Here is a 14708-nt window from a genome sequence, read left to right on the forward strand (position 1 = left end):
TTCGACGCGAAGGAGCAGCGTCTCTACTCCGAGCTCCTCTCGGATGACTGAGCTTCTCACCCTATCTCTAAGGGAGACACCAGCCCCCCTCATGAAGAAAACCCATTTCAGGCGCTTGTACCCGGGATCTCGTTCTTTCGGTCATGACCCAGCTTTCATGACCATAGGTGAGGGTAGGAACAAAAACTGCACGGTAGATTGAAAGCAGTTACGCAGCAGTAGTCCTCTTGTGTGCTTCCATTGGCTAGCATTAGCTGACGGTCACAGCAAAGCAAAAACTGCTGCTAAAGTACAAAAAAAAACCAGAATTGAGCAATGAGTTGATTTTATGGCTTATGAATTAAATTCTCATTTGAAGTGGAAGATGTAGTTATTTCTTCTTTCAAGAGTTACACACGCTTGCTTTAAAGCATGAATGGCTCAAATGACCCACCATTTCATAAGAAACAAGGGAATTATTAGAAAGAAGTCAGAAAACAACAACAGATTTGTGTAGAAGAAAACCTTTTAAATCTCAGCCATCCTATTTACCATTGTGTGACTCATCAGAGTCATCTCGTCTCAAACCCGAGGTTGGGAACTATTGCTCTTAAGAAAAAGCAACCAGCAACACCTATTTGTAACTGAAAACCCAAGATTACTGTAAGTCATGTAATGTAATTTACATATTGAGCAAGTAGCAAGACATGCAAACTTCTTTTGCATGTTGAGCTGAATATAAGGAGACGAGCAGCCATTCTGGGAAGTTGATGTTCTCTGATGGTTGTTCTTTAATACAGCAAGAGCCACTGGCCCCGCTGATGGCAAAGCAGAGTAAAAGTTGAACTTTCACAGCCGTTTGTAAGTGTAGAATTCTGAAAACCTAACTTCCTCCACACAGAAAAAGCACGGCCTCAGCCTGCAGGACCGCTACTTTACAGTTATTTCTTTTAAATGAGCGACTCTGTCTTTTCTCTTTCTCTCCCTTCAAACTGCATGTCAGTCCCCGTCTTTGAATCCCCACTTCTTGCTTTACACATCATGTCCGCTCACTCTTTTGGCCCCACTACACATTTCTCCTCTCTCCACTGCTCATGCCCTGCCCAGACAAGGGCAAAGAGGCTAATCCTGGCTCTGAGGCCCAGTAAGCTCAGTCAGCTCTCCTCCTTCTCTCCTCTGTCAGGATCCATTTGGTATAACACTCTCCCAGGCTGTCGGTATGGACACCAGAGAGCAGGGTGGTACTTTTTACCTCTTTGTGTGAGGAATTTGTCAGCAGCCTGTCTCTGAATCATTTCTTTATGCCTGCCTACCTGCCAACACATACAACAACCTACATACAAGCACACCCACGTAGAGCATCTGCTCAACGACTAAGATTGTAAAAAAAACGCTGAAATGGTTTTTAATCCAAAATCCAGTTGTGTGGTGCAAGATGAGGGAAGGGCTTGATTAAAACAATCTGTAAGGGGGGTCCTTTCATGGCGCAGCAGGACAGTAATACAATAAGCTGCATCTTTAATGCAATAAGACTCAAGCTGGAGATATTGTGTCTCTTCTCTCAGTCCAGACTGTTATTCAAGAAACAGCAAAAAAGTATTTACAGGACTCAAGTTGACCTTTGTGCTTGAGGGGACTGGAAGAAGAAACAATCAAGAGAGGCGCAGGAAGGGAGAAGCCTATCTTTTCTAGGTGAATAAACATTCCCTTGACCACTTGAGAGACAATTCCTGGCTTATGAGGCGTAGCAGACTGGGACCCATCTACAGCTGGTAAATAAATAAAAAGGCCAGAGGAAAACAAATGCAGAGCAGCTTTGCATTATCCTATTCTGAACATTTATCACCCACTGACAGCCCGGTAATAAAAATACAGTCAGGTCAAGGGAGAAGGCAGAGAGAAGTTTATTTCTGCTGCTGAAAAATCAGACAGTAAGACAGAAAAAACGGTGTCATCGTAAGTTCACGTGTGGGTGGCTGGTTGAGTCTTGCGAATGTGCAAGTGAGTGTGCGTTGTGTTCAAGTTTTACAAATGTCATACAGATTCAAAAGAAAACTGATCCGTCCATATTTCACCAAGTAATTTGCAAGTCCAAATTGATTTGTTCTCCTTTGTGTTTCCCCGTTAGCTACATCGTTTCCAAAAAAAACAAAATTCTCATTAATTAGACACAAGGGAGATGTCACCACATACAGTATGACCTTTACCTCCGGCTCCAAGTTAGTAGTCCTTGGATCATCAGAGACACCCACATCAGCACAATCTGCTGGCTGAACAGCGTGGGCTTACATGGGGCTCGACTCTCCAACTACAGCTGTCTTCTGGTGCAAATGTGTGTGTGGTAAAAATAGTTTTATAGGTTCCCACATACATAACGTTATTGTGTGTGTATATATATGTGAAATATGTATTTAATGATCTGGTCTCATCCCTGGTCACTTAAAGTGGACAAATTAGGTCAAATAAATTGTTACAAAAAGCTACAAACATCCACATTGTCGGACAACTAAAACCAATGTTGTCGAAAACCTGCTGACAGAGGCCACCTGCTCATATTACAGCTGGGAGGACATTTTATATCATGTGGTGGTCAACACTGCTCTGCCTCCATGGTAAAATGGATTGCAAAGGACAGTGGCTAGACATCAACAAATGTAACACTGTGTGATTTCCTACTGGTTATATAAAAGGTAAAATAAAAGTCAGTGTGATAGCAACATTTCCCCAAATAAATGTCTTTTCTTTACTATTTCCTGAGGAGTCTGCATTAATACACACTTCCTTCACGTAGCTCAATGACAGAAGGAGAATAAGGAATAAGTCAACAGACTCTTTCAAGTTAGTGAGTTTACCATCTCGCTCTGTTAAATATACTATATATATATATATTGTGTGTATTATTATGATTCTACTTGCAGAGAATAAAGTACCGCAGTCTCAAAGCTTCCAGGCATTGTGTTCTCCTCAGATAATAGACAAACAGAAAGAACTCCTGCTGTAGCCACCATAATGAGTCCTCTTCTCTCTCTTCTCTTCTTCCCTAGTCTCGCATTGCCAGACCTTAAAGGAATTGTCGTCAATACATACTTCTCCTTCCCTGGCTCCCTTGTCTTCCCCTCCCTGCGACTGTCTGCCTGTCCCTGCAGAGCCCCCAACGGACCCGGAGGTTTGTCTGGGAATTTTTGTTAAAGCAGTTGCCAGAGATATTGACTGACAACTAGCAATCTATTTGAGAATAATAAGGCCCACTTATGTCAGAGCAGATAATGTAGATGCCGACAACAAACAAAGACAGTCCTCCGATGTCCTCCTACAACCGGAGAGGCCGGCTGAGTATAATGCATTATGATAACTTGCTTTAATCTTTGGTGGTATAGCATGTAGTGTCAGCAACAGACAAAAAGGTCTTGCTTGTCTGTAGTGAATGTGAAAGTACTCGAGGTTAATGTAAGTGTAACAAACTGACACACGGACTGTGTGATTAAATAAAACAGGAGCACTTAATGATTGTAGTTCTGATGCAAGTAGTCTCAATGCACCGGCATATTCTTTTTCCAGGTCTGACACTTGCTGACAGTTTAAGGCCATTGAATGATGAGAATCTGGGACACAGAACCCATCCATCTACGTAGTGTGAGACTTTCTTAAAGTCACAGTGATGTCAGTAGTAAAGGCTTACTCAAAAACACAGTCTGGGACATCTCTTGAAATTGTCCTATGTATATATAACTTAAAATGGCAGAGGCATTACAAACTAAAAAGATTGATGACAGCAAAGTGTGTGTGTGTGTATGTGTGTGTGTGTGTGTGTGTGTGTGTGTGTGTGTGTGTCTGTGTGCTGGCATGCCATGGGACACAACTTTGTCAAGAATAGTCTGCCTGTTCCCCGAGCTGCCAACAAGAGAGAACAGTGAGAGAAGTGACTTCTGGAGGAGAAGAGGAGGAGAAAGAAGAAAATGAGTGACAAACCATTAGTGATTTCTTTCGGCAGCGAATCGCCTGGGTTACAAAAAAAAAGAAGAAATCACTGCAAGGCTTATTCTTCTCTAATTGGAAACAAGCCTCTGTGAAGCAAATTACAAGCCAAAAGCCAAAAACCATCAGATGAGATAGGCGCAGACAGTAGTGAAAACGGGAGTGTGGGACAGTTAGAGAGATTAATACTTGGGGAGATGGGGGGTTTCCATTCAGTGCGGTGGGGCCTAAAAGTCAATCTTCATCAGCAATACCATATTTGTGTGAAGCAGTGGCTCAGGCGGGAGGGGAGGAGCAGCAGACCAGATACATCAAAGCCAACTAAAAGCGAGGCTCAAACTGAGCGATTACTGTAGCCTTACAGTAGAACTATGCATGCGCTACTATTGAGTGTACAAGTAACCTTTGCGTTGATGGTATTTAGTTTTGCCTTGATGCTAAACTGGGGCCGAGGGTCTGGAGGGGAGGAGGAAGGGTGCACGCTGTGGGGTGGAGGATAGGATTGAGGGAAGAAGTTCATTTAAGTTGGTGGAGAATTAGGTTTAAATGGCCCTTATGGCTCTATGGGTAGGGATGGGAGAATGTTGGACAGCGAGAGGAGTTCAGGAGTTCAAAAGACCTGACGTGACTCTAAATTTGGCTATTTGGATTCATTGCTTCAAGGCACAGCTAAAGGCTGTGGGAAAAAAAAGATTTGATTATGGAGTCTGGACTGGACTTACGACAGCCTTTCTCGTCGCTCATGTCAAAGCAGTCGGGCAATCCGTCGCACTGCCACCCGCCTGGGACACACTTCCCATCCCCACACATAAAGATTCCAGGGATGTTGCACTCTGTGGTGAAGTTAGTCCCCGGGAGCAGCTGGCTCTCTGATTGATAAACAGATAGAATGACACAGGGAGAGAAAGAGAGAGGAGGAGAACAAGAAAGAGAACAGACAATTACATTTTTAAATCACTGAAGAAATTAAACAGGTTGAGGGACATTGCATTTCAGAGATATTCATTTACACAGTCAAAATAAAAGACTGTTGTCTCCGTTCTGGAAAGATAAAAAAATTATAAAGGCAGTGTCTCCCTTTAAAAAGCTATATCAATGTACTGCAACAAACAGAGGACGATCTCATGAATACAAAAGCAGCGGAGGTCATTCAGTGTTGACAGCATTGTAGGTGTAAGCATCACGTTTAGAGCTGGGTCGTATCATAATCAGGCAGATAAGGAAACAAACACCAAAGATCACTCACATACAAAGCACATAGTTATGTCTTGGACATAGATGCACAGATGCGCACACACAGTCTAGAAATAGCTGCATTCAGAAAAAAACATGTGCCCTGAGCTCATTCGGGGCACTTCTAGTTGACGCAGTGCAGCTGCGGTATAATGGGCTGGAATGTGAAACATGGCCTCTTGGCTGAGGTTTGACACTATGCGCTGAACAGTTCAGCTCGTAAACAAAACTATAGGGCAGTAATGAGGAGCTCCGCACAGACCGGGAAAAACACTTTCATGCTGCTATGCTGAAACTGGGTTCAGCTGTTATGGGCCACTTCATTACACGCAGGAAGTGTACCTGCTGCCAGGAGGTATAGACCTTTAAGCCTTAAGTGACAGTGTTGTTAACCAGTAATGTGACTGATTGGGTCACGCTATATATATATATCTTTCTTACAAGACTCCAGGAAGAGCAGTGTTGTGAAAACTATGCTAGAGTGCTTAACTGAACAGTTAACGGACCATTTAACATTTATATATACTGTGTGTGTGTATATATATACAGTATATATATATATATATATATATATATATATATATATATATATATATATATATATATATATATATATATATATATATATATATATATATATATATGTATGTATATGTATATTTCATAAAGATGCAAAGAGATTAAATATATCCTACTATAATGCTGTTTCAAGAAAACATGCTGCTTCTGTTCTTCCAATATTTTAAACAAATCAGACAAATGACTTCACTTTGTGCTGGGTTTGTTTTCTCTATGTAATCATTACATTCTCGCCGAGGCAGTATTCATTACTGAGGGATCCGTTGCACTACGGTACAAATAGGAAGCTTTGACCTTTGAGTGTTTCTGAATTCATTCATTCAACTAGAGCTCACAGGTTCCCAATTTACTTAAGATTCCTGTAGTAGACGTAGCCAGTTCCCAGAGTACAAGTGACACATAGAAATCATGTTCTTACATCACCCCTCTCTTGCTGCCCTTTTACCGCAGCAGGTTGTGGAAACCCTGTATAGATCCTCTTTTAAATGAGACAGCACAACCCTTCTGTGGGGATGATGCAAACGCTTCTTTTGTCTCTTGCAATATGGAGTAGGGGAAGTGAGGGATAAGGAGAAAACGCTCTTGTAATTTCTAAGGATTGGAAAACATTTAATAGTCATTTCTCATTGGTGGGAGTACCCATCAAACACAACTGAGGAATACATGCAATTGAACGACTAAATACAAATCAGTGATTGCTACATTCACACAACTAAAACAAACTGTTTGTGCCGGATTAATTGTACATGTAGTGTTGAATAATATGTATAAAGTGTTGCAGAGAATACTTCCTGTAGACAGCAATTTATCAGCCTCTTAAATACAAACATAGAGCCATCCAATTGTAATTTTTTTTTGTTAGCTATCTGAAAAAACACCACCATCTTTACACAATCTCCCCTAGCTCGTCCCCTCCTGTCCATGTTTGTCCGTCTCTTCTATTAACAAAGGGACCAACACAGAGAGGAACACTTCAGAGAGAAATAGAGGGAGAGTTCAGTTCAACACATCAAAGGTAAATATTGTAAATCTGAAACTGCACTCTTGTTTATCAGCTCTATCAGATTTGTTCATAATCTCCAGTATATACTTGTCTCACTTAGTAGGCTATAGAATAATTAGCAGCCAGCAGCCTTCATGAGGGTTTACCGACTGTGTGAATGTGATTAAGGCCGCTCAAAGTCCACATAACAACTAAACACAATACTATGTAAATGTCCATTCAGACCAACACAGAACAAGCGTAGGAGGGAGCCAGGTAAAGTGACTTCAACAGGCTGGCAATTCGAGGGGCATCAGGTTAATTGGAGAGTTGCTTTGAGAGCATGAGAGAGAAAGAGAGAGAGCACAGAGAGAGAGGACTGAATGTGTCGTGAGTGAATGAAAAAGGTTGACAAACAGCCCATCTTTTCCCATGAGGCTCTCACACTGCAAATAGCAGACCTTTGCAGCACGTCTTGCATCCAGATTGTCAGTTACTCTTTCAGCACACACATCTTATAGATATTCCCGTCATCGATAGAGTGCAGTGGTTTAACATGAAGGTAGCGAACATTCCTCATTACCAAAGTGTGTGTGGCTACACAGTTCATTACAGACTTCTCTATGAGCTTGTTGAGAGAATAACAATGCTGTTTTTCACCGTCACCTGGAGAACTTTAATGGACATGACGCTGTCCAACAGTGGCTCACTCATTCATCTTATATGCTTTCAACCATTATGTTATGGATATTTTCTGCACAGCTGTGCAACACTGCTGTTTGCAACTGTGTTCACACAGTGGGTGTGTGAGGACGAAGTGAAGGAGATAAGACAGGGCGGACGCTGGTTGTCTGTGTATCTTGCTGGGGAAGTGTAGACCAATTACTCTGAATAAATATTGACTATACTATCTTTGCCTCTGCACACCTATTCTCAGCCTCCCACCCTTTCCCACCCTCCACATTGCCTGTGTCCGTTAAGGCCCCATTTACATGGTTAAACCATAGAGTGTAGAATATGTCTGGCATCAGATGGATACTTTTTTAATTAGCATTTCCATTTGCGCTACTTCCAAGAAGTTTCACCGGTTCACCCAGGGTGAAATTGTCCCTCTCCATCTTTGTGCACAGCTGCTGTTGCTGCTACTGTATATATAGCTCACCTCTCTTACCTCAATTATAATTTGAATCAAAAATGAACTCCCAGCATAAACACGAGTCTAATTTCCCAGTGGTTTTGAAAAATAATGAAATCACATTTGGAATATTTTTTTGGCAACATTTTCTAAAGTGAAAAACATGCCTAATGCAATCTTTCCTTGTTTTATGTTGAGTCATAAATGCATGCACTATGAGCATGACTGCTGTGCTGAGTTAGATTATATTCAGAACATGAGGGCACTAATGAAAGAAAACTTTGCTCTGATTTACATACAAATATCCTTTTATATTTTTTAAGACCTATAAAAATAATAAACCAAAACATCTGTCCGCTGTGGTTTACCCCAAAAGTACCTTATTCAAAATTCTAAAAATGACACCTACTCCTTCTCACTCAGAAATCCATATGCAAATATGTCTTGTTTCAAAACACATTTCTCCTATTTCACTAAAAAGTGCATTCTCAGTCTTTGTGCATGCCACCAATTTTTGCATCATACTACCCAAACTTGCAGATGGGACCATGATTGGCTTCCATTCTATTTATAATCTTACAAAATCCTGCTTATGCGTTTTTAGATTTAAGGTGAGCACAGCAAACCGTTCCTCCCTCACTAGAATGTAAAAAACAGCCTTCTTGTGTCAAAAGCTGCACATCCATTATTCTGCAAGGTAAAGGTCAGACATCCAAGAGAAGTAATACACAGGAAAGTACATATATAAAGGTACCCTCTGCCGTTTTTGACCACCAGCAATGTTTTCACCAGAGGTTTTTTTCGGCATGCACACATGGGTGGTACAACACATTCTCACTCCCAGCGCATTAAAAAAAAACAATGCTTGGTCAGGTGCCTTTGTTGCCTGCCTTCGGTGTCATATTTAGACATGCTTGGTCAGGATGCACTGTACGTTTAACCCTCCTGTTGTCCTCGGGTCAAATTTGACCACTTTAAAAAATGTCTACATCTGAAATCTGGGTTTCTTTTTAACCAAATTACCACAAAGAAATGGACTGAATTCCATTCACCGCTCTTGAGACAAACTCATCTGTTCGTTCCTGTGATCTTAACTATTAAGTGATTCATAATTTCTGTTTTTCTAACTCAAATATTAGGTATAATTCTACATAAATGAGGGTTATTGGCCATGAATTCCAAAAAGTAGTGTAAAACTAGTGGTAGTAAAGAAGTGAAAATAAAAAAAATAAAAAAGTCTGAAAAAGGGACGAAAATGTACTGTACGTACAGTAGTACGCTTGTATGCTTCTACTTTCAAGCTAGTCTTATGCTTACAGCAACAGTTGGAGATGGTAATGCCCAAGGACACGTAGTAATGTGCCTGCAAAAGCAAGGGGGAGGAAGACTGCAAGCTAGCAAACAAAGACATAAACAATCCACAGTTTTAAAATATTAAAAAAATTGGCGTTGCCAAATGTTTTGTAGAAGCTGCTCATTACATTTGTCAGGTGAGTAAAAAAAAATTGTTTGTCAAAGCAGGGATTTCTTAGCCTGGGTGACGCCAGACCCTTTCCCATTGTTACTGAGAGTGGGTCTGGGGAAGGTTCATTCACAGCCAATTTCCAAAGAGGCGTAATTTTTTATTTCAAAAGGTGATTACTTTTTGTAAAAGTGGAATTGGTAAGATCTGTGTAGCCACAATCTCTTAAAAGGGTTCTCATTAATTCAATAACTTTGACCACTGTTGCCCATTTGAACATGGAAAAATTAAGTCAAAGATATTATGGCAAGCTTCCAACTTTTATTCCATGATTTTCCGAGGGGAACACTTCATACTAGCGCTGGGCGATATGGAGAAAATCAAATATAACGATATTTCTGACCAAATACCTCGATATTGATACAGCTTGATCGTGTAGTGTTAACTAATGGTGCTTTCACAATATATTTACACAATGATATTTTTGATAAATAATTATCAGTAATGTGGATATAATAACTAAGTGGGTAAAGGCAAATAATAGAACAGTCACAGTAACAGTCTTACAGTCTGGTAAGTTCATAAAATTACATCACTTTACTGTAATGCAGCCTTTAAAACCAGGAAAAGACAACACTTATGCCATATTATGATATTACGATATCCAAAATCTAAGACGATCTCTAGTCTCATATCTCAGTATCGATATAATATCGATATATTGCCCAGCTCTATGTCATACATGATGATTCAGCATGGGGACGTCAGTGCAATATTCTGATTATGAAAACACTGGGATGTGCAAGGCAGCCTATGGTCCAGCCACCAACATGAATATTTCATACCAAATGTCAGCATGCTGCCCCAACACTCAACAGCTAATTTATTAATAAAATCAACATTACTTTTGAAAATTTTACACATTTTAAAGCATATAGATAGCTTCTTGTATAAGCTATCTTGTCCCTTCTGGGTATGTCTGGAAGTACTTGCTGCTACAATACTCAACTTAAAGACAGAGAAAAGTACTGCGTGGTGGGAGGGGAGAACAAAAAAAGAAGCCATGAGGAGTTTGATGAAAAGCAACACATGGGAGGGGAGGGAAGATGAAGATACAGCTAGACAAGAAGTCGCATGGAACAAGTATGGAAGAAAAAGGTAGAGGAGTAATAATAAAGAAAGAGAGGTGGACAGCATTTTCTACTCTCTGTTTCCTAGTAATAGCTGCCCTAAGCAAGTTCTATTCCCTCTGCTCTGCGGATGAAAGGTCAGTAATATAAACCCATATGTGGGAAGACTATTGGCTTGGCTGTTACTGCTTCAACCCCATCTTCCTCAGCAGGCTTAGATATCTAACCTGCATTGAAACAGCACCAGAAAATTGATTGAGCAGCTTTTTCCCTACTGTACGTTTTAATCTCAAGTAGAAGAGAATGTAATACTAAGGCTATAGGAGAAGTGTCACAATAACATGTTCATAGATGGCAAATGTTCTCCAAAGGAAGGTTTCTGTCCTTAGAAATAATTTCACATTCTCAATCACCTTTGCCATCATTTAACCTAGGCGTTTTGTCCAAAATAATACACCCTATTAATAAAATAAAACAGTCTCAAAAGAGCAAGTCAAGTCCACACATTACAGCCTGATAATGTCAATACCAACATGGACGGCATGGTCTGCATGTGTTGGAGGATAAGGGAGGAGTGAATCGATATGGCCTAGCTCTGAACAAAAACTAGCTTTTTCAGGTTCAAGGATAAAACTTATTACGGTACACACCACTCTTCATGGTCTTGGCATACAAGCAGGCTCTGAGACGCAGCGGGGGGTGGAGGTGATTTGGCTCTTCCATTGCATGTGTGTGTGTGAAAGAGAGATAGAAAGATAGGGCGTCCCAGAGTGAGGACAATATTCTCCATCCCGTTCCTTTAGCTCACTGAAGCATCCAGTGTAAAAAAAAAGCAAGTAAGTGTAAAAAACCTGGTCTGCATCAATTAAAAACAGACAGACACCGACAGGGCAGCATAAGCACAGAAACCTGAATAATACATATTTAGACCTGTGTTTTTTTCAGCCTCTGTCAGCCACAGAGAAAGTGTGTGTAATGTGCTGTAAATGTTTAAGGGAAAAGGGGCCACAGGCTCCATCACCTGCTACGTAGCTACTTTATTTGTAGGGTCAACTCTGCACAGTTATGGAAACTGTGTAGAGTTGAATGGGAAGGAGTAGAATAGAAGAATGACATTAGGAGAAGTAAAAAAAGTTTTGATGAAGGGGTTGTATGCTTTATAGATTAACCTGACAGGATTATGGATATTCATTCAGAAGCACAGCTAGTAATTATATAGTCACCACTTATAGTTATTACCCTTTGTTTGGTGTTGAGTTATGACTGTAATTACTACTCTTCTTATTTTTTTACTCTTTCCTGACCAATGCTGGATGGTTTTGTGGGGGGGGGCGGTAGGGGGTTACACCCTGTCATATCAATAAAAAAATTGTAAAAAAATAAATAAATGAAAATATCAGTTACCAGCGCAATAAAAAAAGCTTGGCATATTTGGGATAATTAGCAGCGAATAAAATAATAGACGCTGAGTTAGCTAATGGAGCTCAGTGCAAATTCTTTAAGGAAGACTTCTAAATAACTTCAATCACCCCTATCCCTTCCTAAAATTATGAGGCATTCACTTTTCAGTACACCAACCAAAATTGGTCATGAAATTCATGATCCAATCATCCACGTGCCACCCCCCCCCCCCTTCCACCACGGGTCATCATCATCCACTGCAACCTGCGTCCCTTTCCGGCGGACAGCTTCTTCCGCCTGTGCCTAGGCTCCATCGAGGGGGGAATATGTCTGGCTCCTCTAACCGTTGAAAATAATTTGTAATTTCACAACGATAGAGTCTAATCCCCAAAGATTCTTTACATTTCATATTATGCTCTTGTACAGTACATCTTTGCATATCTGCTTCTATGTCTCTCCTGATTGAAATAGCTAATGATGGGCAACTAAATTTGTGATTATTAAAATGATTTTTTTCAATTTCCTGCCATCAAAATGATACCCTACTGCAATGGAATCTAGCCTCAAGCTAAAATAATTATTTACAATAGGGCCCTTTATAATTTTAGACACTCCAAAAATAAGACTTCCCCACCAGAGAAACATAGTCAGGGGTTGATGCTCTGAAGCGGAGACAGCGGACGTCTTCCCTGTTCAATATTCTTCTGATACACTTCTGGCATCAGCATGCCAACACAACATGAGCCCTAACCACAACTTCATTCTTAAAGCATTCTTGTACATTTTAATTCCATTTTTCGTCTTTTTTACATTTTTGGCGCATTTTCAGCCTTTATTTTTGACAGGACAGCACAAGAAACTAAAGGGGAAATGACATGCAGCAAAGGGCCGCAGGTCAGAGTCAAACCCAGGCCCGCTGTGATGGCGGGTAAAGCTCTATATATGGTCGCCCGCTCTACCAACTGAGCTATCTGGGCACCCGACAAAGCAGCCCTTGTCCTAACATGGCAGCCAACACACGTAATCCTACTACCAGACAGCTTTAAACAAATCCCAGATTTACCTTGTTGTATATACCACATATCTGGAGGCGAAAACAAAAAAGCACATGCACTGGCAAATGAAAAAATGATGCGCTACTTTATCAAACTGTTTGGGTAACAACTCTAACTTTCACCTTGGTTTTCCCTACCAAATGAAGTGCTTTATATAATATTGTTGAACTGTTGACCTGATTAAAAACCCCATTGTACAAGATGTTAGTAATAAAAGTGGTTGTGAACGGTATGAATGATGGCCAACACCATTGAGCACCCTACCAATCTAAAAGTAAAGAGACACTTTGCCTCTGCTACACTAGATACAGTTATCCGCAGTGACAGCTGTGAGCATAACGTTTGTTATGTAATCATGATCAGCATTATCCTAAAAGTGAGAAAATGAGAATGTGATACTGTTCCAAGGCAGTGTGGTCTGTTTTTTTTTAATCATGTCACACGTTGCAGGCTTTTTTAGGGCATCAGAAAAAGAGACATATCTCTCACCCATCAGGTTATCATCCCTTTTGTTTACTAAGGAAGTAAAGAGAAGTCCGTCAGTTAGGCAAACAGCTGAAGTTCATTGTGTTCTTAATTTTTTAGAATTCTTTGAATAATGAGGTTTCAGATTTTGGTTATGATTCATCAGCTCAGATTTAATAGGCAGGTCCCAGAGCAAAGCCAAACAACAACCATTAGATATCTGAAACCTAATGACTGCCCATTAAGTGCTTGGTTCTATCTTGCAACATGGTCTATCTCAGACTTTCAAAATCAGCTTTAATGCATAGATTACTCTTATCTATGCTATGGAGTCAACTCAATGCACTGTGAGCAGCTATATCCAGTGAGTTTACAGAAAGATAGACAGAAGTCGTGACCATTTTGATAGGCTTACATAACACAATATGGGTGTGCAATAGGTGGGTTGATGCAATAAGAGTGCAACAGTGCCAATGAAGAAAACTAACAACAATTATGTTTTATTAATTATCAACTAGTTTTCTTGCAGTTTGGAATACCTAATTCCATATGCAGTGCCGTACTTGTCCCTGCTGACCATACTGTTGGCCCGGGGAGGGCTGCAGACACACCTGTGACACATCCACAGCCGGTTATTTAAACCTCCAATGCACTGATACAATGTATGGATATTAAAACTGTACTGTTCTCTCTCTCTCTCTCTCTCTCTCTCTCTCTCTCTCTCTCTCTCTCTCTAAAGTGTCTTTAGGTCTAAACTAAGCCGGGGGCACACTGTAGGTATAGCCATATAGGTGTGTGGGTAACCCGCACTATATAGGTGGACATGATTCTATTTATTGGTACAGTATCAGTATAATAAAGCTGGGCAATATCTTAATATTATATTAATATCGTGAAATGAGACTAGATATTGTCTTAGATTTTGGATATCGTAATATCATAATATGACAAAGATTGCATTACAGTAACGTGATGTCATTTTCTGAACTTACCAGACTGTTGTAACTGTTCTATTATTTGCCTTTAGCACCAGAAGTCAACATTACAATGTTGTTGCTGTATTGATTTCAAGGTATTTGGTCAAAAACATTGTGATATTTGACTTTCTCCATATCGCCCAGCCCTAGCATACAGTGGTTCCATTATAATTTTCTAGAGTAGAGTTTCACATACATGAAAATATCTGTTAAATTCATACATTTTTCAGATACAGTGAGGAAAATAAGTATTTGTACACCCTGCTATTTTGCATGTTGTCCCACTTAGAAATCATGGAGGGGTCTGAAATTATCATCGTAGGTGCATGTTCACT

At 40.3% G+C, this 14708-nt stretch overlaps 1 protein-coding gene across 1 annotated transcript in view; it reads right to left on the bottom strand.

Moving 5' to 3' along the window:
• Positions 1-14708, bottom strand: part of ldlrad3 (low density lipoprotein receptor class A domain containing 3) — a 77706-nt gene that overhangs the window by 42355 nt on the left and 20643 nt on the right. The window contains exon 2 of the mRNA XM_034879155.1: positions 4677-4823. Coding sequence (XP_034735046.1) covers positions 4677-4823 — 147 coding nt within the window. The remainder of the gene's footprint in view (positions 1-4676; positions 4824-14708) is intronic.

Source organism: Etheostoma cragini, chromosome 8 (assembly GCF_013103735.1).
Source record: "Etheostoma cragini isolate CJK2018 chromosome 8, CSU_Ecrag_1.0, whole genome shotgun sequence".
NCBI lineage: Eukaryota > Metazoa > Chordata > Actinopteri > Perciformes > Percidae > Etheostoma > Etheostoma cragini.